The sequence below is a fragment of the Chelmon rostratus genome, chromosome 12, assembly GCF_017976325.1.
Source record: "Chelmon rostratus isolate fCheRos1 chromosome 12, fCheRos1.pri, whole genome shotgun sequence".
Taxonomy (NCBI): domain Eukaryota; kingdom Metazoa; phylum Chordata; class Actinopteri; order Chaetodontiformes; family Chaetodontidae; genus Chelmon; species Chelmon rostratus.
The window spans coordinates 25,136,678-25,162,067 of NC_055669.1; the positions used below are offsets into that span (position 1 = coordinate 25,136,678).

The 25,390-nt window shown below is 43.1% G+C and overlaps 1 protein-coding gene across 2 annotated transcripts in view; it reads right to left on the bottom strand.

Moving 5' to 3' along the window:
* The window catches only part of myo10 (myosin X), a 120,340-nt gene that overhangs the window by 51,483 nt on the left and 43,467 nt on the right, over nt 1-25,390 (bottom strand). For both annotated transcript variants that reach the window (XM_041948486.1, XM_041948485.1), the window contains exons 3-4: nt 22,809-22,967; nt 4,088-4,275 (exon numbers count right to left, since the gene is read on the bottom strand). In XM_041948486.1, the coding sequence (XP_041804420.1) occupies nt 4,088-4,275; nt 22,809-22,967 (347 nt within the window). The remainder of the gene's footprint in view (nt 1-4,087; nt 4,276-22,808; nt 22,968-25,390) is intronic.

The following is a 25,390-nucleotide window of genomic DNA, read 5'->3' on the forward strand; positions in this document are numbered from 1 at the left end:
GGAATCAAACCCAAACTTTACGAGCTGAAATGTGGCTGTAAAACGTTTCTGTGCGTCAGTTTGCACATTTGAACTTTTTTAAAAAACATCCAGTGTTCACTCTCGTTTTAACGCACCGTGTTACACTTTAACTGCACCTTTTGCAGGCTTCCTTTTCAATAAAAAAACACGAGTTACACATGTGAAGAAACTATTTCAACTCAATGTCTCATTGAATACGTTTTTTCAGAGCATGTGATGACACCTGATCCAGTGCCATTTGCTAATGACGAGTGGGAGCTGCAACAATTAGTCAATTAATCTATTAGTCGACCGACAGGAAATCACTCAGCAACTTTTTTGCTAATTGATTAATACAAATTGTACGTTTTTAACCAAAAATGCCAAAAATAAAACTGAATCTCCTTATCCAGTAAAACGAGCAATTTGGCTGTGGGAAATGATAACGGGCACTTTTTTTTTTTTTTTTTTTTTTTTTACCATTTTCAGACACTTCGTAGACAAATAATCGCCAGTTGAAGTTAAAGTGAGACGTGGCTGCAAGCTTAGAAAAAAGCTGGTGGGATCTCTGAGTTGAGAGAATCACTTCTGATTTATCATGTTGCCTCCGTCCTGATGTTCACTCAGCAGTCAGACCACACAGCTGGGCAGCAGCCCTCAGGAAAAACACTTAGCAGTAAAAACAAAAAAGAAAAAGTGAGTGTCACTGCTCCGCCCTGCAGTTATTCACAGCCTCACACATCCGTCACCCACAGCAGCAGACCGGAGGGAGCTCCAGCACTCCTGCTTTCAAAGCATCAAAGCAGATAATCAATGAGACTCAATGAGACTCAGAGATGCAAAAACGAAATCTCACAACAACAACAACAACCACAACCACATGTCCTCTCTGGGTTCAGAGGAGAGCAGAGTAGAAGTCCAGCGAAGACAAAAGAGCCGTCACGTGATCGCAGGTGGTCGTCATCCTGTCGAAACGGCAGGCGTGCAGCCAAATCACATGAATTTTTTTAGACCAACTTTTTATGAATCAGGAAAGGTCTGCAGAGCATTTCCACGCTTCACCCTGCTTCACCTTCACTGTGCAGCAGCTCCACTGCTGCAGCTGGCAGTTTAGTGCCTTGCTCAAGGGCAACAATTAACAGCTAATTAACAGCTCAGAGGTGATTAAAAACTCTGAGGTAGTAAAACTTCAACAAAAAGTTAAACCAAGGATTAAAAGTGACACTCTCACTGGTTTGAGGTCAAAAAGAAGTTAAAGAAAAGTAATATTCAGTTGTCTTATTAAGTTCATTATTATTAAAAATAGTTTAAAGAATAAACTGATGGAACTTATGAAAACTTAAGGGCAAAAAACTTTTCTTTTTTAAAAAAAGCAGTGAAATGAAAGACTTTTGCATTAATCTTGCTTTTCTGTAAGACCTGCTTTCAGCCGCTGTTTATTTTGGGATAATTTGCTTTTAAATTCTTCTTTTGGAAGACGCCATTTGATGCATCGCTTCATCAATGTAAAAACCTTTACTTCAGTGCTCGCAGCTTCATAACCGACAGTCAAGAGATGAAATGTTCAACCTCAAAATATTCTCAAAGATGTAAATACTCAGGTTTAAAAGAGGATAATCAACCCTCTCAGTGTGTGTCATTTACTGTATTCGAACAGACAGTCAGCCATCAGGTTGTGTTTTAGCTGAGACAACAGGTCACGACTGTGGTCTGTGGTTTGTCCTCTCTGGCCTTCATGTGCTGCTGCTGTCATGGAAAAACCCTGCAACCAAATTGGTGTTTGTCTTTTCCTTAAAGTTACAGATTCTGTGGTAAATTAAGTGTTTTCATAAACTCCAGGCCCTCTGCACCAGTTGAAAAGTCTGTGGTACGGATTGGAAAACACAGAGAGTTCGAGAAAGAAACGCAAAATCATATTTTTGAGAAGCAAGAAGGGATGAGAGAGCTGAACCGGGAGGGAAATGTGCTTGTTGCAGCAGGACTACCAGCAGGAATCAGTGGGATAAGAACAAACACAGAGCAGATCTGTGGCAGTGATACGTCTCTGTGGACAGAATGGCAGCACTGTGAAGCTCTGGGCCTTCTCCTACGACAATATGACATGTTTGTGTTTACGCCTCGCTGTGTGCGACGTGGTGCATGTTCTTCCCTCTGACCGACATCCTGCCAGACAAAAGAGTTTCTGTGCCCTGAACAGACGAAGCTCGAGTGCACACAGGAAACCAGGTCCACGCCACAGCTCAAACAATGTGTTTACATGTATTTCAGTAAAGCGCTTCCTGTTAAACTGCTTTTGCTGTGTATAAAGCTACACATTAAGGACTCTATCATATTTTTGAACCAGGATTATGGTATTTCAAGCGTTTGCATGAGTGAACGTGCCTGAATCGTCATGCACAAACCCTGTTAGATGTCCAGTTCAAGCATCTATAATCACCCACAGGAGGAAGCACTTCATGGGACTGCAGAGAGCTGACAGTAACCTGTGAGTGACACAGGGAGGTTCTGACTTGTGCACCATCTTCCTGAGGGCGTGAGTCAATGCTCACAGCTACAACACTAACAAGAATTCTCCTACGTTGTTAATTAGTCATTAACAATGAAAGCAAAGCCACTGCTCATTTTCCGGCTTCTTCACAAACTCAAACCAGCTTACGGTGCGTTTTAAAGGGGACATGTGTGTCTCGTTACCCACAACGCCAATGAACCCAGGCCGAACGGGGCTGTAAACTAATGCCAGCTAATTGTCAGAAAACTGCAACACTCGCGCCTGAAGCAGCAAGCTGCAACTCACCACCTCCCTCTACACCTCTCACGCTGCTAATCTTTATCTCACTCTGCTTCAGTCCTGGTTTACAGAGTCTCCATGTTTGTAAAAATATTTGAGCTTGAATCCTTGACTGTCAGTGAACTCCACGCACTCACGTTCACCGTCCTGACACGGGATCAGACCGAAGGCAGGAAAAGATCTACGGTGAGTTCACAACGGTGGTCATATGACAATCTGGATTTCAAAAGTTTCCAAAAATTTAAATGGCTGCTACTTGTAGAAGGAGAATTAACAGGGGTGACGTGGGTAATCTTTGCTATGTGAAGCTGCACAGATGGGACACTCCACTCTTTTGCAATCTCAGTTTCAGGCTGATGAGTCGGACAAATGTTGACAGAACAATTTGATCCTGGGCAGCTTTGCAGTAATAATACGTCCTAATGTTGGAAATAATACTGCTTTGATCTGCGATAATCACCAGCAGTGATACTGAGCAGGTATTAGACAGGTGTGAGTTTAATTTAATCAGATTCACTTAGTTCTTACGTAATTCTCTTTACTGTGCGACTAGTTTGCGACTACTCTCCACAGGAGGAATCACGTACCCCGGTCATGTGTTCAGGATACCTCGATGACCACAAACACAACAGTCCCCACAGACTCAAACACTGCGAGGTCCTCTGCATCCGTTCTTTGCTAAATCGGGGGCCAAATATTGTCTTGAATGTAAAAATAACTTCTTTTTTGTGAAGCCAGGGGGAAGAGAACGCCTCTGTCTGCCTGATGAAACAATGGAGCGATGGAGGACGTGAAAGTCATCCAGCTCAAATCGAAGAGGAAGGATGTGAGGAAGGAAAGCAGCGGACAGAGGATGGAGATAGTCACAGAGTGTGTGTGTGGTGGCATGTAGCTCTCAGATCCTCAGAGCTGCAGCCAAACTGCCCAGGGGACCTGAAACTTGATCAAAGTGTTTGGCACACTGAGGGGAGCGCGATTAAACTAATTTAAGACCACAACAGTTTATTCAAATGGCCAATTAGAGGGCTCGATATAACCTCTGATAAGAAAGGTACGGATATCCTGACTGGGCATTCGCTGTTGGGAACACAGTCAGCAAAAGTTGGGAAACTATCAAAAGGATGTGAAGGTAAAGAAACTTCTGGCAATGGCAAAATCTTTGTAGTTTTAGTTTACCTGCAAAAATCCATCACCGAAGTTTCAAAGTTTGGATGGGTTTGATTAAACTGCAGCCTGGTTTCTGTGAAATTAATTAAAGACAACCACTTAAAATAGGAAGATCCAGTGAAGATCACCTACCTGATCAGGACACACTGGTTCTGCAGCCTCTTCCACAGCGAGCGGTAACACTCGTTAGCGACGGCGAAGATGTGCGGGGAGATTTCGCCGAGGTGGTGTCTGCTGTACATCTCCACGGCCGGCCGGTCGTACAGGCTGGGGAGCGGCTGGTACGGGTTCACCGCCGCCAGGATGGAGCCGATGTACGTCTGAGGATCAGGAGAGAGAATGAAAAGTGTTGGAAATACAAACCAGAATAAAAACAACAGGGTGTATTCGGCAAGTCAAAAGAGACGCGCAGACAAAACAGTCAGAGGTTGAATTTTTAAGGGTGAAAGACAGCGTTTGACATAACTCATCTGTCTGAGGAGAGTGACCCATGGTCTTATGACTCATCACACCATCCTGGCATTTTTAAGCCAAACAAAGCCTGCTGGGATATTATTTAATTTGTAGTGGTGTGTTCAAAGGTCCAGTGTGTGTAGGATTTAGGAGGATCTAATGACAGAAATGGAATATAATATTCACAAGCGTGTTTCCATTAGTTTATAATCACGTGAAAATAAGAATCATTGTATTTTTTTCTTTGCAGCCACATCATAAATAAATAAAAGACTAGACATAAAAAACAGGTTAATCAAATATGCAGGGCTGCAGTGTCTGGAGAGACAACACAATCCTCGAGTCTTTCTCACAGAGACTGATTAAAATGCTTCTGTAAAATGGACTAAAGTGAAAATGAAAGTTTGCATTTTAAAGTGCCAACAGCCGCTGGACATCAGTTTCTAAAAAACTCCTTCTGATGACTCATCTCTGAACCTTTACGTCACTACCTGTCATCTAATAATCGATGCTCAGAGAAAGCTGCCTGTCATGGCTCAGGTGGAGGCGCAGTTGGACCAGAGGCGACACAAAGGACAAGGTCATAAAACTCCTATTAAGCTCTGAGGAAGGTGGACAACAGCAAACACAACGAGCATCCGAACACGAGACCTCTGTAAATTCACAAAATCTCCTTCACCAGTTCGACTGTCAGGAAGGCTCAGCAGCACAACATTCAGCGCATTTGACCTTTTGCTTTCATTTTCACCACCCTCCTCCAAGCTGCAGACTTTCCAAAGCAGCTTCAGATTTCAAAGTTCAAAGCAAAACAAACCAAAGTGCTGGAATAGAAGCCTGCGCAGCCAGAAGAAGTCTTGGCAGCAGCTTCGGTGCTGTGGTGGTGACTAATGGATAAATAGGCAAGCTTGGAAAAAGGCAGCACATCAGCATTTATCTGTGAGAAAACAACTGGGCATTTCTTCCTCCGCTGGCCTCGGTTTGAAAAGTCGTAAAGGTTGCAGCATCGTCATCTGGGTTCTCGGAGTCATTCGGGTCGTGCAGAAAAAGGTGATGCTGTCAGAAATACTCATCGTCATCGTCAGTGGAGAAAGTTGAAACAGTTATAAAGGTTAGAGAAGCATTAAGCTGTTTTTTTTAACATCTACATGAGCGTAAAAAAGTGACGCTGTCAGAACCTGTAAATCCTAAGAGCTGTAGTAGAGACTGAGAGACCTTTTCCATCCTCCTGCTTACGTCCTATGAAAACAAATCTTTCTTAAACTGATTGTTCCTTCACAATAAAAAAAAAATAAGAAGAGAAAAGGTGATCCACAGATTGGAGCTGTTACTAATGATTATTTCCAATTTTGGTTTCCCCTAACGAGCGCCTGCACCAGAATGGCACATCCCGACTTCAGGCCTCTGGATTACAGTCTTGAACCTGGTGTCCACTTCACCATAGAGGCAACACACACCAGCAACATCTGATGTGGGCAATATGTCCTCGTACCCAAACCAGTGACTCTCAAAATGACTGATCACCATTAGAGATTAGCCTACCTGCAACGGGGGTCTGGTACTACAAAGGTTCGGTACACCTTCGTAGTACCAGACCTCTGTTCTACCTAAATGTCCTGAAATGGTCGCAGTTTGCTTAGGTTTAGCCAGAAAAAAACACGTAGCTAGGTTTAGGAAATGATCATGGTTTGGGTATAAATACACATACTACTGTAAAATACGTCAACGCTGAATGCTGAATCCATCCACCCCGCCTTCATCCATACGAGGGCTTTTTTTGCTCTTTATACTAAATCACCGGATTTCCTCTTTTGCTCCCGTTATAATGACTATAGCCACTAGAGGTCACTGCCTAACAATAAACATAAATATGTTTCGTAATAACCTGCTTGCTCAGGCGACCTATATGGCGGTTTGTCTGGCGAGGACGAGTTGGATGTGTCTCCAAACATCTGCAAGCGCCGTATACAATGTAATATTCAATTTGATTATATCACTCCATGTCATCATCACTTGACATACAAAGACGACACTCCTTGATCACAGTTTTCTGAAGAACATTTTTGTCTGTGCACTGTGGGCTGAAAGTGAAAATTTCATTACAGCGGCGAGCAGTGTTCCCACAACCACGCATTAGGATGTGAGTGGCTGTTGCCTGGAGGAGGAGATGGAATGCATTACGGAGAAAGAGACGGCGAGAACAGCACATCTTGGTCTGCAGAGCATCTCCGTCTCCCGTCTGCAGCCACATGGCTCGACTCTCGCTTATCCTGTTCATCTCCCCTGCGCCTCACTGACCATAAAAACACAGGACCACATCTGAAAGCAAACAGCGCTGCCAGTCACAGTGCAACCAGAATTTCAGCGTCTTGTTCTAGTCTCGCAGAGGTGCATTTCATACCTCTCTGACATTTCCCTCTTCATTTCGCTTGACATCTGTAGCTATTTATTATTGTTTTATTACGTGCAAAACAGTTAGTAAAAGAATGTGCTCCAGTTTATTACATTAGACTGGAGCTTCAAAGCATTAGACTTTTGCTAAAACAAGCAGATGAATGAAAAACAGAAGACTCCTTTTCCTTATTATAGAGGTCAATCAGAAAAGGCTTCTAACAACCGCTCAGTTTGGATGAATAAGAGGAAAAAAAAAAAACTACATGGCTCCCTCCTAGTCTGCCGTGCCTGAGGTGAAGCCATGTTCAGTGCTCTGAAGTGAAGAACTCAAATTACAGCCATAATAACGACAATTAGGTTAATGGGCATGCTGATGTGTAGGGCATGGAAAGAATACCAGCAATAAAACCATCCGGCCGATGCAAAGATTCAGCTGAGCAGGTTTGTTTGTTGTAGAGCTCAAAGAACATGAGCTGAATGGAAATGCTTCAAGGGACTGAAGAAAGCAGCCTCTGTTGTATATTCTCAAGAGGACAATAGTTATGAAGCTCAATCAGCTTTAAACGGTATAAATACAACATCAATCCTCCGTCATTACATGCACAGCAGAGGTTATAGATAATTGTGGCAGTAACAGCAGTCGTAGTATTCGAGGTGCAGCAGCATTAGGCAGTGTTCAGTACCATTTGATTGGGGCCGCAAATGCAGAGGGCTCGGGCAAGAAGTGAAACCCGCCTCAACATCTGCTGCGATGTCATCTGTCAAAATGCTAGATTACTTTGCAATGTGAATGCTGTATTTCTACTGTTTGCCACATGATCGTCGTGACAGACCATAAGTGTTGGTGCAGTGTCTTGGTTTTTGATAAAGCTTCAGAGTCATGGATCTGTTACTCACACCGGATCTGGATCACATTTCATCGTCTTACCGGTACCTGAAACAACACGCCTGCAGAGCTGTTTTCATCATGAAAGCTTGTTTTATGGGGGGTTTTGTATTTGACAGTGTGTGTGTGTGTCTGTGTGTGCTTATCCATCCAGCCAATTTCCATAACTGCTTCAGGGTCGAGAGGGTGTGGGTGTATTTCACCTTCACGACTGTGTAAACACAAAGGATGAAAGGTGATGGTTGATGTAAGCAAAGCCAACAGGGATAATTAACCAACAGAGCAAACACATGCAGGTCTCTGCAGTTTGTGAGTAGAAAGAAATGGTGCAGACTTTAACCTGAAGACCCCTTTCTAAGAGTTCAGACCACGCCTTGATCATGATGCCATGACCACATTTTTAATCACATCACGTGTCCTCTGTAAAACTCTTTTTTTTTAAAGGATACAGCTATTTTTCTTAACAAATCCCCCAAGAAAAGTCAAACAACAACGTCTTAGTCCGTCTCTCAGTACTTTCTGACTTCCTGCCTGCGGCTCTCAGCTGTAAGCCCATTGGTTCCTACATGGTTTTTAACACATGGCAGTCAAACAGGAGGAAGTAGCGCATCTAATAGGTACTTTTGAATATAGATTACATATCGGAATATGTGAAGACAAAAGCAATTAAAATCGTCAAATGACCATGAACCAAAGCTGTCAGATCAAAGCGCCATCCTCATTTAGACGGATACCGTTAGTTTACACGTGTGATCTATCCCCGCCTGTGTCACATCCTGGCTAAACATCCTGTATAAACGAAAAACACATCAAACTACAGAAGCAGCACACGGCTTAAAAGCTGCTTCGCGATGACTTTAAAAGGAAGACGAGGTCAAAGTGGAAACCTAAAGTTCTGTTCTGCAGATGAGGTCGCCTGCTTGGCTGGACTCCCCTCTCCTACAGACATTCAGATTCAAGATTCAAGACTTCTTTATTGTCATTGAGCATGACATGTCAATGAAATTTGCATTGCAACCCCCATGTTAGAAACAAGATAAGAAAGATTCTAAAACAAAATTAAGATAACTACAATAAAATAAACAAACATGCAGTAAAAATATTCGTAAATGCAATAAAAATATACCAGAAATGAAAATATACTAAACAATAAATAATAGACAATAAAATATACCAGTGAAATGAACCAACAGCAGCTGGAATACACTAAAATGTATATGCTGAATGCAAATGGCTGAGCATTTAGTTCAGCGTGTGTGTGCTTAAATGTTAAGTACACAGAAGGTGCAGGTGGAGGTGAAGGTGTAAAGTGCGGTGTGCAGTGGTTCACAGTCCTCACTGTCTCTCACTCCAGTGAGGGGCTGCTGGGGGTGATAGCTCTGACAGCTCTGGGGAAGAAGCTGTCCCTCAGTCTGTTGGTGGGGGTGCGGATGTTCCTGTACCGCTTTCCTGATGGAAGCGGTACAAACAGTCTGTGGCCCGGATGGCTGGGGTCCGTGGCGATGGATCTCGCCCTCTTCCTGACCCGGCCTTCATATATAGAGTCTTGGTGCAGTTTTAACCACTCGTGCCAGTTGTTTCCTCTCCTGTGCCGTGCAGCTGCCATACCACACTGTCACACTGAGGCAGAGGATGCTTTCAGTCGTGGTTCTGTAGAAATTGACGAGCAACCGAGAGGAGAGTCCAGCTCGTTTCAGTTTCCTGAGGAAGAAGAGCCTTTGTTGTGCCTTCTTCACCAGGCGGGAGGTGTTCATGGACCAGGAGAGGTCAGATGTGATGTGGAGACCCAGGAACATGATGTTGTCCACACGCTCCACCACTTCTCCGTCCATGAGGAGGGGGGCGTGATCCGTCTTCCTGGACCTCCTGAAATCCACAATGACCTCCTTGGTTTTCCCTGAGTTCAGCACCAGGTTGTTGGCTGAACACCACTGGGTGAGCTGGCGTATCTCCTCTCTGTGGTGGGTCTCGTTGTTATCTGAGATGAGACCCACTACTGTAGTGTCGTCCGCAAACTTCAGGACTGTGTTGGTGGGGAGGATGGCAGCACAGTCGTGAGTGAACAGGGTCAAGACATCTTCATCACCTGCAACGTGCTCCTCATTAAACCCTTTACACTAATCTCGGCCTACTGACTGACTGACCTACATTCAGCCTGGATGCAAATACGACATTTGAATGGCAGTTGAGGTGACAGTATTTACATGACAAATACTGGCTCCGGACAATGCCGCCTGTGCAAATGATCATGCCCTCAAGCCGAGAGAAGAGGCGGGGGCGTCGTCATAGTACTGTACGGTGGGTCATGAATCACCTCGTGTGTTATCTCTCAGCCAGAGCAGAGTGTAAACACAGCGTGGCAGCTCTCTGCTCAGGTGAAGGAGTCAGTTTATCGGCGTACGAGCAGAAATGTCCGCCTTCCGCCGGCAGCGTAAACAGTTTACAGTCGGATGATCTCTGGCTCTGAGGCTCGCGTGCGTCTCTCAGCTCGTCTTTGCAGATGCTTATGTAGTGCCATGTAGTGTTTGGGGTTTTTACTTGAGTCCTTGTTTACAGTATTTGGCCAAAGTCGAGCCCCACAAAGAAACTTCCTGCGACTCAACTTGTACCTAGTGACAGCTGCAAGAGGTAATCCGGCCTGCAGGAAGGCTCACTCTGCTGGTGTCAAACCTTTGAACAGAGCTCCTTAATCAACAGGTCTGCACTGTATATATGATCAATACTGTGATAGAAAACTGCGGCCTTGACTCGTCACCTGAGTTTGGAGCTAATGCTAATGCAACATCCCAGGTAACTATTTAATTACTGTTGGGCTAACTGTTGTGTTTTCACGTTCAACCGTTTGGACTTGCTGTGCGTGTTTACTGGATTGATGACTGTGTTGAACTTCCTGAGTAAACTCCGTGTTTTCGTGCCTCGCGTCTGGAAAAAACAAACTTGACGCCCTTTTGAATATTTCTCACACTAAAGATGGAGCTTGAAATGTGTGTGAAAATTCAATGAATGCACTTAAACTTGCAGAGCGAAAAAGGAAAATGAAAACTATATTGAATTCACGCAGTGTGACCTGCCACCCTGAACCTGCCCGCCAAGAAAAACATTATTAGAATAGTCACATGTGCTTCAGCAGCAGTCTGGAGGGAGTTGAGCTCACATGAGACGGTGAGTGTCGTAAAGACTAACAAAAAAAGAGCTTTGGGTAACGTCGTGCCCGCCCTTAACTCGATGAATTACAACCATTTGGGCTCAATTAGAGATCCCCCTGTTGCTCCGTCCTGGTAACAGCTTCCACGGCAGCACCCTGACTGAGACCTAATTGGCTGTGACTCTCATCAGAAGCCCCCCCTTGGCTGATGTGATTACCTGCAGCCCCTCGCCCTCCATGTGTGGTGTCAAATGTTTCAGAGTCATAGAAACGTGATATCCACATTTACATTGTTCGTTTGAGGTATTTATGACGCTGCACTGAAGGTGACCATCTCATACAACAGGTTCGACAAAATTAATTCAGCAGCTCCAGATTATTTTGATTCTTGTTTGAAGTGGAAACAGACCAGAGGCAGCTCTTTTATTTTATTTCTATGAAATTAAAAATGATAATTGTACCCAAAGAGGGGAAAAGACAAAGGATGCCAATTAGACAGAATAAGAAGACGTGTGACTCAGGAGACTCATTTACGATACCAAATAATCATTTTCTAAAAAAAAGAGAAGACAATAATGGTAATAAATAATACTCTTGCTTATTCATTTTGAAAATGGAGATTCAGGAGTGCCAAAATATGACTAAGTCTGCTGCTGTGTTACACTATCACTGGCCTCAAACCTCAGCAGCTGTTCCAGAAGTAGCCCGTTTCCCCATACTTTGATTAACTGTTAGAAAATATACTGAGTATACAGATGCAGGAGTGGATCATGCTGCAGGAGCAGGGTTCATGTATGATCTTTCCAGCATGAAAGGAATCTATTGTAATTGTGAATTCTAGCTGACCACTAATCAAACTGACGATCTTTCGCTCTGACAGAGAGCAGCATCTGAAGCTACAGCGACTTTGTGTTTACAGAGAGGCGTCAGCCACTGTTGATGGTGTAACTGTAGAACAGGGGGAGGCACGCAGGCAGTCAGATCTGTCCAAAAAATAAGATCTCTGAGACAGAGCCAGATAAATGCACTGAGAGGGAAATGAAGACCAGATGGAGAGAAAAACTGGAGGATCAGAAGCAAAGCGCTCGCCAACCTGCCCGGCTGACGGCAGGAAATGTACGAGAGGGGAGGGAGGAGGGGATATGAAGCAGTCACTGAGTTACCATGTCACCAAGACAAATTCCTGCACATTTGTTATAGTTGGCGATTAGAGCCATCCCGAGCCACCGTGCATGTTTAATATGGCTGTTGACGGAATGGAAACCCCACATCTGCAAAAGCCTCAGAGAGGAGAATGCTTATCCTCTCAACGGTGCCCATTTATTTTTGAAATGATGCAATGGCAGCTCTGACAGGTTTCCCGGGGACATGAAACCTTCTCAACACATAATAAATCGTGGAAAGTTTTGATTGTAAAAGGAAATATAATAAAAGTCTGTTTTTGTTTCCTGACTGGAGGAGAGTTTTATCTTACAGATGAGAAAACTGATGCTGAGCGAGAAAATAATGCTGCAGGGAGTCATATGACGCCAAAAGTACAGTAAGACAAGAAGATTAGGTTTCTGTCATATGTCCTCTGTGAATTGTTTTGTACTATAAATGCATGACCAGGTTCTCTGTGCAACACTGTGTTTCACTGCAGTGTGAAAAAAATCCACTTGGTTGAATTCTCGCAGATAAAAACTTTGGTTTGTTGAGTTTCTGAACCAACATTGTGCAGCAGAAACCAGCTGTGAACACATTAACATATAATCACCTTTTAAGTTAATATGTTGAACTTGTTAGCAAACTGTTGCTTATTAACACATCCAGCAGTTACGAAGCAACATTTTCATACAGATGGAGTCGTGTTTGTGTCACCTCATGAACGTAAGTCCAATATTCACTCTCCTTTGGCTCCGTTTTCTCTCTCTAACAGCTCCTGAAGGAGACACCTGGCTCTTCAGATGCTAAATGCTTCACTATGTCCAGCAGCTGGTCTCTAACTGCTGCCGTTTGCTGCTGAGCGGGTCGTGAACAGTGGATTTTTACAGCCTTTTCCCTGCAAACAGCTTCCTACTGTGGCTGGAAACGATGATATGTGAGGGAAGCTGTGGGCCGGACAGATAAACAATGAGGTTCTCTACATGCTCATTAAATGATCTAATTCACACTGTTTTCACACTCTTTTTAAAGTGAAGTAACAACTAAACATGGACGGTAACCTGAATTAGACTTATATTGAACCCACTTTGCTCTGTCCAGTGTGGCTCCATGTTTATTTTAGAGTATATCAAGCCCTTTACGATGCTGCACGCAGAACAGTGCCGTCATCTGCACTTAGAGCTAAAAACAGATCAAGTACATTTATCGGTTTTTCTGATATTTCTGAATTATAGCAGGGATATTATATTGATTCCCAGATTTTTACTGAGGCTACAAATCACTGATGCAAAAACCTCTCAGGAGCACAGACTAGTTCACCACCTCGAGAAGCCTTAAATCTCAGTAAAGGTTTGTCTTTGTTTCGTAGTTATATTCGAGTCGGACAAAACAGAAGATAAACGCAACGCCAGGATATAAACACGCAGCCCAGTGATCAGAGCTGTAAAAGATCTGCAACCAAACTGTAATCATCTGAGCCAAAAGTGATCTGTCCACCAGATTCCAGACAAATCTGTTTTTCTGTTAGCAAGATACTTCAACAAATAACAGATGGGTGAATAACTTCTTACCAGAATTAGCAAACCAGAAATTCTAAAAATGGTGCAAAACACTTTGCATAAAACCACAGATGCCGTGAATTCTTTACCTCATTCCAGTAAGACAGTAACTCTAACTCAGAATTTCAAACATATTTCTAACGAAAAAGATCGGAGTTAAACCAATGGGAGACAGGAAGAGATACTAGCATGCAGTAATTGCATATATATACGACCTACAGGAAATGACATCAGGAGGGTTTTTGGCGAAGCGTGAAGCTCCGTTGGCAGGACGATCGTTCCTCCACATCTGACAGTAATCAGGACTCAGAGCTGGACGACGACTTCAGCTAAAACCTCTGAAATGTAAATGTATCTTCCACACAAGCACAGGTTCTGCATCTAATAAGGACTGAAGTGGGTTTGTGTTTCAGTGTGTCTAAAGGAATGTGTGTGTGGTCTGTAAGTGTGTGTGTCTTTTTATGGCTTTTTATGTATGAGGAGACATAACTACTGTAGAAGAAAAGTGACATGTAATCTAACTGAATGAATGAAGACAGCATCATCTGTATTGTTTTTCAAATATTGGGACATTAATGTTGCTGCCATCTGCCTGTAAATCCACAGTTTGCACGTTAACTGCTTTGCTTGAAGGTATTTCCACAGCAGCAACAGATCAAATGAGGTGATCAGCAGGTTACTCTTTCACCAACTGTAATCCGGGTTTGAACAACCTTCTGGTCAATCGGCTCCTCTACACGCCAGGCTCCTGCAGCGTCCACTGCACCTCTCAGTTATGAGTCGAGACCCTGGGAAAGTGGAGCAGCAGCTGGCTGTCGCAGTCTGTCAGCGAGCCGGCAGCAGACACACGGACTCGTTAAAATAAGTCGAGCGAGTCACGAGACTGATTCCGCTCTGTGCTGAAGCTGACCGAGCTGGCGGAGATCAGAGACTGTGGCAGATCTATGAGCAGTTCGTCCTGTGTGAGAAGCACAGAGCGGCACAAACCCTCCACCACCTTTGCTAATCTGAGCTCTGGCATCTTTAGTCTTTGTTCAACGAGACCTCGTATGAGCTTTATTCTTAAAAAAACGGTGAGTGCCTTCCAAAACAAACCATGTGTCCCAAAATGACTCACGCAGCACAGTCGTATGACGTGCCACCTCCACGGTTACGGTTTGGTTAAGTTTAGTCAACTAAAGCTACTCGGTTAATGTCTGGGACAGATTATGGTCAAACCAGGGTTGACTGTTGGTAGGAGACAGCACATTAACTGCAGTCTCCCATGTCAAAATCAGACCCTTTGTAGGTGGGGGTCCACCTTCTCCATAACCCCTAACGTCCACGGACTGTGGCTGCTTCTGGCTCGCAGCTGCTGGAGATTAACTTTAAACTCCACTTCTTAATGTATAGAAATGCCTATATATAAAAAATCCTTTTTGTCAAGATTCTGACTGTTTTATCTCCCTTATGGAACAAACTCAACCTCAGTATAAGACCAGCTGAGTCAGTGCCACATTTTTAATGTCTGGTGTGAAAGAACTTTATTTGTGCGAGCAAAACAGAAAAAGGTGTTGACAAAACTGAAAAATATTTTTGCTGCAGAATTTTCAGAAAACGTCTCTAACCTGTCATCTCATGTCCACAGCTACTGTCTTTACAGCCACCTGTGTTTGTGTGCGCTGAGGTTATTCACCATCATCCAAATGCTTAGAAAGTGTCCCAAAGGGTCCAAGTGTTCCATGAAAAACACGCAGCAGATTGAAAACACACAGATCGTGATCACATGCGCTGCTCGATTCTGCACGGTCATGCCAAGTCAGTGTCAGGGAGTCGTGCTGCACAGGAGCGCTGAGGACTGTTTGTTTAAGTTGAAGTGTGAGTTAAGGATGTGGACAATTCGCTGCTCCGACAACACGTGACTTAAAAACTCAGCACTTTGTGTCTGAGGAGCTGTAGCACGAGGCATCTGTATGATGAACGGCATTTACTCTGTTGGGCCTACTTGAAAAAATGAATAAAAAAATTGCTGACCTTTGAAGAAGACTGGAGAGAACTGGAGAACTTAAAAACGGAGGATGCTATCATTAGATTTAAAAACCAGAAAACCAGCCACAAGCACGACCACGAGCAGTTAGTACAACATCAAGCTTCCTGCAGCACGTGTTTGCTAAAGACATGAAAACAGCTTTAACTGTGCCGGTTCATGGTGTGACTGAGATCCTTATCAGTAAGCCTGAAACATTTTATGCTCACTTACTTAATAGTCATGTTGTGATGTGGCACGAGTTGAGCCAGGTGCAGCCTTCTTACAGCTCGACCCTGCGTTTGTTTTCCGGAGCCCCCGTGTTCGCACATCCACTGTCGCCTACCGGCCCCATTCTAATCAGAGAGGAGGCTGCTCTTTTTGACGCAGGGCTGAAGCCGGTCTGAATGCAGACTTAGCGCTGTAATCTGAGACAAATGACCCAGTGAAGGAATTTCCTGCCATTAGTTGACATCATGCAATATACATATAAAAATATGAGATAGAAAAAGCTCCTGGGTAGGAATGAAAAGATGGAAAGCTCTTGATTTGACCGACCCCCTGCTGCGACGAGAGACAGAGAGGAGGAGAGGTGTTGACACTGGAATGCCCAGAGACTGTGTGTCTGTGTGTGTGTGTGTGTGTGTGTGTAGAGGTAAGGGGGGGTTGGGAGAAAAATATAGATGGGGTGAGATGAAAAAAAGAACAGCGTGTGATAGAAAAATGAGAGAATATGTGTCAGTGTGTTTGTATGAATGAGGGACAGTACAGGGATACAGAGCAAGTCAGAGAGAAAGAGTGTGTGTGTGTGTGTGTGTGTGTGTGTGCGCGCGCGCTTCCACTGGAATTTGCAGAAGAGACGAGTGAGGCCACCAGTCGACAGCACAGCTGGTTACAATCACAGCAGCTAAAGACTGCACACACACACACACACACACACACACACACACACACACACACACACACACCAGTCTGGTAGCCCCCAGGCTAGATTCCCTGTTCAACTATGTAATGCTAACACAGAATGAAATTAGCGCTCAGGCTAGTTAGCTTCAGTTTTCCAGCCAAACAACGAGAGAGGAGCCCAACTAAACATTTCAGGATCCCAAAGTTCTTCAAGATTAGTTTGTGTCCACAAAAATGATCACAATGAAAGCTAGAAAAAATGACAATAACATTGTGATCATTGCTATAGATCTACAGTACGTCAAACACTGCTAAACACAAAGGAATGTATTGATAGACCTCAGACACAAAAAGCATTTCTGCCTCCCCATCATCAGACGGTGCATCAGCTCTGTCGTTTAGTCACTTTGTGCTGGGATTGCCCACACTTTTATAACTCATGAACCTTGCATTTGACCCACCATTAATGATCATAAATGCAACATTCTGCCCAAAAAAGAGGACTCGTGTCTGCAAGACCTTTTTCTGGAAGCCAATTTGCTCTGATGAAAATAAGGCTTACTAGGAAAGTCAAGTTTTCTGCGATGTTTAATTACCTTAGATTGATAAAGATAATGATATAATGACGATGATGATACATGATATATACTTTTTCAAGTTTGTTTGATCTGTTATTCCAGAAAATGTAGAATTAAAATATGTATCTGAAATGCGCTCTCTGATATTTAACCTCCTTACTTTTAGTTGCTTTCATGTGCAGTTTAAATCATAACTGCCTTAAACAATAAAGAACATAAACAGACTGAATACCACAGCTGAAACAGCTCAACCATCTGTACACTTTTATCCAAAGCACTTAAGATAGAGTCTAACAGCAAAATAAGCTACAATTTCTTTAATCAGCTGAATGTTGAGCAGCTAAGAGCAACATGTAAGGAAATGTGATACTCATGTTTTTGTTTGGTGGATGTTTGTTAAAAGTTCACGTCATTAATTCTTATTTAATTCTCTCAGAAGTCAGCAGGGGTGCTGTCTGGAATTTGGGGGCCCCTGACAGGCTATGACACCGGGCCCCTCGCTCTGATGCATTTCACTTCATGCGTTAGCCCGTCACCTCACCTCTCTCTGCCCCTTTTTCACCGCAGGGACTTTTCCAGGAACCTAAGAACCGTGTTAGGAAGCCAGAAACATCACCTGCGCTTCGCCCACAGAGTTCCTGTGACTGTTTGGTCAAAACGAGCCGTCTGAGAAGTGTAACCTCTGCATACTGCATTACCCCCCCATGCCCTGCACACACACCATCTCATTACAAGCAGACAATGGACAAACATAAGCCTGAGTATCAATAATCTGATGACACTGAAGCAACAGTGACTGTGAGACTGTGCAGTGAGCATCCAGCGGTCCATGAGCAGCTACTGGATGTGGCATTAAATGATTGATTTATATGGTGTCTGCAGCTTCAGTCTCTAAATTGTTCATGAATACAGGACATTATATTTTTGTTCAAAGTAGGAAATACAAGGTACTTCTTCCTGTAAGTCCAATATTACCAAACAGCAGTCCTGCTCAAGACGCTGAAACACTGCCCACAATGACCTCATGTGAGCAGGAATATTAAAGGAAAAGCTGCCTCTGTACAAACAGTGCAGACAAACAGGTGGCAGATGACAAATCTTTACCATCTCCTGGTGTACATCATCACAAAGTTCATTTCTTGCAGCCAAAATATGCAGACAAAGAAACGTGAGGCACCAAGAGATCATAAGTGGTGAGCATTTAAGATTTAAAACCCACTGCAATCTGTTTTTATCGACTGAAACACATCAAGTGTGATTTCACACACATTTTTTCTTTGTCTTGCACAAGAGTTTATGTTAGATGACTGCTCTGTCTCCTTAAAACCACCTTTAAATGTCCACTTATTTCTACATTTAATGAGCTGTTATTTAAAGCTAGGACTTCACAGGGTTGTCAGCCTGCTGGGAGTAGCAGATAGATGGGTTAGCCTGGTTAACATTTGATGTATTAGAAACTGTTGTCGGCTCTCTGGCTTCAGCAGCGTGCTCTTAGCCCTTCCCTTAGGTTTACCACGGCCCACATCACGGCCCTCTCCTCTAATTTTCCCTCTTTGCAGCTTCTGGACCAAGAAAGAATTTTAAAAAGCCCCATCAGAGTGGAGATTGGGCAGCTGTGATGAATTGATTGGATAATTTCGACCATACGGGAGCATTCAGATGTGATTAAAGTAACGAGATGGCATTTGTCAAAGGTTACTGTGGCTAATGCGTGCAGAGAGCACAAGGCTGCCTTTGTCGCCGCCTTGTTTTGCTGGAGAAAGTGCTGGGTCAGGTTTGTTCATTAGTCCATAAGTACAAAACGAGACAGCAATGGCTGAGAGCTATTTGTCCTACATAGTTCTTTGTCTTCTAGGCCATACAGTAGTTTCATGGGTTCCTTTACTGTGACTGGGACCAGCAGGAACAGAGCTGCTTTGTTTGCTAATTAGCTCAGAATGTAAAGCAGGACAGTGTGGAATAAATTACTTTGTTAGCACAGGCTCTGATAACATAGATTTATCAACATGAAAGTACCATTCTCCTACTGCTAAAAGTGCCATACTGCCACTCCTGATGCTACTACTGCTGCTGCTAATGCACCGACCGCTACTGCTGCCGACTCTTTAATTTGAGCTGTGATACCCCCAACAAACAATCCATCCGCAGTTGGAAAAAAAATCAAAATACATGCTGCAGAACCAGACATATCGTCTTTTTATTCAACACATTTTTCTTCCTTGTCAAAACATGTCGCCTACATTACCCACAATGCAACACTTGACTGCAGTTTGGTGGGAGATTCAGCTGTGCTATGCTAGTTGTGGCTAATATAGCCACAGAGCAGAGATGAGGGGCCGGCTCATAGCTCACTTCTTTCAAACTCCACGCCTCCAGTTTTATTTCATTTACAAATTTGTAGTCTTAAGATCCAAATGATGCTGACTCAAGTGACATCACTTGAGGACGTTCACCAGTCATCACACAGCTCCTTCTGGAGGCACCAAAGACTCAATACAACTTTAATTTAGACAAAAATCTCCGAAAACATGCTTCAGCTCATTGGAAAGACTGATCAAAGAGAAATATAAAGTCCTGAGTTACAAAAGCTAGTGGAACAGAGGCTAACAAGGAAAAGGTGGACTCCTACAGGGTCAGAGGTCACAGCTACAGTGCTCTCTATTTTCAGAGTCGATGTGGTTTAGCTGCAAATCTAACATGCTGTTAACCGTTCTGTCTCACGGCTTGGACAACACGGCCGCCATCAGAGCCGAGCCAGGACCCGTTAGCTCCTGCCAAACTCCCAGTGAGGCCGCCGCTGGAATACCAGCCTCCCAAACCAGCGTCAAACCAAACAAACCCAGACTCGACTCATCCTCCGTCTCGCTTGGCAACCTGTTGCTCTGGCTACAAAACAAGGAGCTACGTTCAGCTCTGTCCAGGTTGCGAACCTGGATTCAAAAAGGCTGAAAATCTCTCTAGTTTGGGTTTCATCACCAGGACAACACTGTAGTCGTGGAAACATCAGAAACAAACTGCACTCCAGTAATACCTTAAATCTCTTTATGTACCTTGAAACAACTGAAAACCACCTGCATAAATACTCAGTCAGGTATAATTTGAGGCAATTCTTTCAGAAATAAGACATTTGTTTTTTTGGGGGGGCACCTGCACAAAGTAATCCCGGCAAAGCAATTAAGTATCAGCTGTTTGTGTGTATAATTAGTGGTTTCTTCGGAATACTGCCTGATGAACACGAGGAGCCCTTTTTCTGGCTAAAAGTAGTGTTTTGTAATAAAAATCGTAACGCTTTCCGAACAGACCCCGACTCTTTTTCATTCCAAAACGTTCTGTCAGCTCAAGCGCAGAGAAACGTTGTATCCGTATCACAAAGAATAGCTGCATCTAAAATGACTACGGGCAGCGTTCATGGTGGAACCACAAGAGCTCAAAATAGAGATCTGATGCAACAGAAAGAAACTGAATTTTATTTTATGCTTTATGTGGACAGAGACACAATTGGTTATTTTAGAAAGAACTAAGGGAAAACAGGACCACTGGAAAAGCTTATAATTCATTTCAAAGTCGGGCCTGAAAACATAGTCTGAAACACGACAGTTCTCGTGAGCATAAATCTGTGAAGGACTAATATCAAGAATGTGACAGTGAACCAGCCAAAGCTCAGACTTTGAATCCCACTGAATGGCAACTAGCAGATGTCTATTTACAAAGAGCCACTTAATCCTCCTCGTTTAGGGAAATGTTCAGGACGGCAGGCTGACAGCGAGCGCTGCAGCGCCATGCAGACAGTAGTCAGATTACAGCGCAGAGCCCAGCGGGGATGTGATCGATGATGTGTGGAGGTCTGGACAGAAAACGTTCAGTCCATGTGCAGCCTGTATGCTGTCAGTGTGTGTTGCCCTTTAATGAACATTCGAAATGGTCTGTTTGAGGCATTTACCTGCAGTTATGTTAAATTAGATCAGGCTTTTTTCACTTTGAATTTGATCTTTTTCCGTTTTCTTATTTTTTCCATTAAGTTACTTTCTTTCGTTTAGCTCTTGTTGTTTTTTTGTTTGTCTTGTGGGTTCCCTGCTAATCTCTAACCAAGGCTTCATCATTACAGTTACTTCGACAATTGATTCAGGACTATTTTTTCTGAATCTGCCTATACTATGAACACAGTGAAGGTTATTTACAGACTATCAACATCTACCTTAGCAGAGCAAATTTGCTAATTACAATAGGAGCAGATCCAAATTTCAAGACACGGCACACTGCGCTATAATCCAGATGTGCTAAAGAAACAAGATAAATGTGTCTAGAATTAACTTTTTAGGTTGGTAAGGTAAAAAAATGACTTATTTGGATTTTTGTTTTTGCAGAAAATGATCTGAAAGATTCTAAAAAGTGTTTTCTGTGTCGAAACTATAAAAAAATATCAATTTAATCTACATTGTGATCATGCTGCACTCTTTGAAACTGAAAAAAAAAGCAGTCAGACGGGATCCTGTTTTGTAAAACCACTGGAGAACAACCTGCTGTGTCTGCACACGTGTCTGTACATCGTGTGTTCAACTCAACTCACTTAAACATCATTTCAATCAACTCCACACGTGTATTTCACACCAGTGAACCTCGAGCTCAACCTTCGCTGTCTGCTGCTTGTAATAAATCAGGGGCAGAAAGCCAAACTGGTTTTGAAAGGATGTCCACGGGGGACATCACTGTACACTGATCATTCCAGAAGGACACGACCTCCTTGCATTCGTCTGCGTCTAGACCATTATCTCTGCTGTTACATAATGATTGAGCAACTTCAGCCAAACACGGGAGATTCCTGCCTTTAAAGAAGGCAGCGAACCCCGACAGACCGAGCACGAGCACTGATACTGCAGATAGAGGTGAGTTTGTTTTGTGCTTTTGATGTCAGAGGCTCTCTCCATTCCCAGATTTCACCCTCACATGCGTCAGATCTGATGTTTTCTCATCAGTATCAACAGAAAGCCATTTTTCAAGGCATTAAATGAAGTTTATGTCGTTCACCTGAGTCTTTCAGGCCAACGGAGGAGGCTAAGCTAAGTAGCCAATTTGAGGGCAATTTACTTTTTGTGTTTTTCTTTTTTCTTTTGTGTTCTTGTCTATATTGTCTATTTCTGCATTCTTAAACTTAAATTTGGACACAAATCCATGTGAAGAGTACTATGAAAATCCATGAGTACTGATGAACCTCATAACGCTTTATATTTGGCAGTGAGATCTAGATGCTTCTATAAAGGGGTTCATTGGAGATATTTACTGTACTGCTGTCTCTGGATGTTGAAACAGTATTTATAGAAAACTGTGGGTTAAGTCAAAGATGATATTCACAATTTGTTTTCTTTCATTTTGTAAAAACTTATCCTTACTTGTTCCACTTTTTTAAGCTTATTTTGTTTATTTTATTTCTGATTTTTTGCTGGACCATTTTCTCCTTCCCTCCCTTTACCATGTACTTCGTATATGTTTTGTCTCTTTTCTTTAGTCGATTAAATGTAAATCAAATGCTCAAAATCAGCTGACTTCTTCCATCGCTGCTGAAGTGCCTGTTACATGTTGTAAAGCAACTGGTTCATCATCTCTTTTTTCCCCTCTCAGCTAAATTGCAGCCGCTCGTCTCGTATCTTCTTTTTAGGCCTCGACCAGACTCAGTACAAATCACTCTCATGTCAGACCAAAAGATGAAAGTCGGCAGCACAGAAAACTGTCCAGTGTTCTTTGAATCAGTGTGAAAGTCAGCCAGTGTGGCACAGCTTGTAGGAAACTTACATAGATGTTTCTCTGCTGGTAGCGCAGGAAGAGGTTGTGCATGATGGCGCCATCGTGAAGGTCCTCGAGGGTCGCCATGTCCTCCACCCCTCTGATGCTGCTGTGGTGCATGGGCTGCACCTTCTGTCGGGTGAGTGCATTCTGCTTGTAGGTGTACACCTGAATCAGAAAACAGACAAACATGGACCAGATTCACTAAACCAACATCACATTTTAAACATTACAACATTAGCAACACACGGGTCTGTGTGGCAGTGATAATGATGCAGAAAACAGCTGGATCACGACAGAAAACATTAAGACAAACAGTACTCTGACTCCAGATGCTGTCTTATATCATCTATTGACATGCATACAAGAGTGAAGCCAGGTGGAGGTGAAATAAGGCTGCTGTCAGTGGTGAAGGAATAAATCAAACGAGCAGTACACTACTGTAGCATCTGAAGTAAAAGTACAGATTGGATGAGGATTAGAGTTCATTCTGCTGTTAGATGAAAACATCACGTCTTCAGTTTAGGGCATTTTCATGTTTTAAGATCATTTAAAAAAGGAAATTAGGGAAACAGTAGAAAAATAAGAAAGATGAGGAAATAAGGAAATGAGGAAATAAAGGACAGAAGAAAACGAGACAAGCAGGAAGGAAAGACAGAAAAGGCTGCAAGAACAGAGGGGATGAAGTGTAGGTCAGCCAAAAATTACACTATATACAAATTTGGATGACAAATATATGTAGACAGTAAAGCATAAGTGAAGAGTATGGATCCAGGAGGGTGCTGAGCAGCTCTGGGTGACAGGCAGAACCTGAACCACACCACCTCCACCCCATCATGGAGACCTGGAAGCAGGACAGGCCTTCCAGGTCTGCTGTCTGTCTGTGGTCGACTGCATGTTATTCACCGTAAGGTCTCATGTGTAAAAGAGACCAGATTTCATACATTTATTTAATTTCAACCATCAGGCAAATGTAGTGGGTTAAAAAGCACAATGTGTCCCTCTGAAATGTCCTGGAGGAAGTGCAGTAAGTCTCCAAAAATGATGTGCAAAGTACAAGTACAGCTCACAACTAAAACTCTGCAGTGGTTTTGTGTGGAAGCACATTAATCGTCTCCTCTGGGCAGAACACTAGCCGTCCTCTCCTGGTTTGAAAAAAAAAAAACTCCTCGCAGCTCATATTTCCTGCCACCTTCCACACAGGTGACATATGGTCGATAGCTGAGGTAAATATGACTCTGGATTGATGAAAACAGCAAGTCAGGAGCTGGATGAGGGTTTCAGCAGATGGCTGCTCACCACCCGGGTCTGAGGACAAGGCTGAGCAGGACAAAACTGTCTGTGCAGCGTTTGTCCAACAATAACGAGAAAAAGCCAGTGATAACCATTCAAAGATCACTCCAATCTCAATCTATCTACACAGATCATGTAAACATATATTATATAGAGCTTCATTACTGTTTCAGGTTATCAGCTCAGGGCATGGTGTAAAAACTGAGGAGACGGGATTTTACTAACCTGACAGATAACTCGTTAATATCTACAATCAACCAATCCATTTGGTTTGTGAAGGATCAGCACACTTACTGGCAATTACACTGTCGCTGTTTACCGATGTTTAGGCTCCATTTAAACCTGTTAGTTTCACACATCTTGACTGTTCATCTTGACTCTTGCAGCTGTGCATGAACCCAAAGCTGAAATATGTAACTTATTCAACGCTTTAGCAGCCAAACCCACAAACTACATGTTATACTAATGCATCTCTCAAGAAACACCAACCAAAGCTTCTCCCAGTGCATTAACCACCATGCTGCTACGCTTCACATGCACAGCTGTGGTTCCTAATTTGCATTTTATACGTCCATGCAAACTACCATTCAGATATCAGTTTGAGTAGGCCAACATCTACCGTACTATGTCTATAAGGGTAAATATAAGGAAGCCTTGTAATAATACAACCTAAATACAAGCAGCCTGAGATGATGAGGAGGAAATTGTTATGTTTATGTCATGTTTGGCCAGTTTAACAGAGAGAAAACAATCCACATCAAGGCAGAACACCAAAACACGTCTCGAAAAGCAGCTTCTTCTGATTCAGCTTCTTGTTCTGTGCTGAAGTGTTCAACGTTTTCCTTTTAAGAAGATTTAGTCTTCAGGCCAAGGTCAGTTCCAAGGAGGACTTCAAACTATAGTCACAACATTTAACACAAGTCTCAACCTCAACATCAGTATCAAGTCAAGAGGACAGTTTATCTTTCTAAGATGTGTCTGGTTCCAACGAGATATGAAAATGTCCTGAATCAGCTTGAGATACTCAGAGGGTTCGAGTGAAAAAGATGTTAAAGGTACAAGTGAGAATTTCCTGTTATTCATCATGAGGCTTTCAGATTCCAGACAAACAAAGTCCAACATATTCGTCCTTCAGATACAAGTAGCTTTGGAACAAAGTCACTAAAAGTTCATTTCCTTTCTGCAGTTAGAAACAATTTAATTAGTCAGTTTATGTTCAGATTCATTTGGAGTAAATAGAGGAAGTTCTGGAAAAGATGAACTCTCACAGCAACGAACACTGAGGAACAAATAAGGAG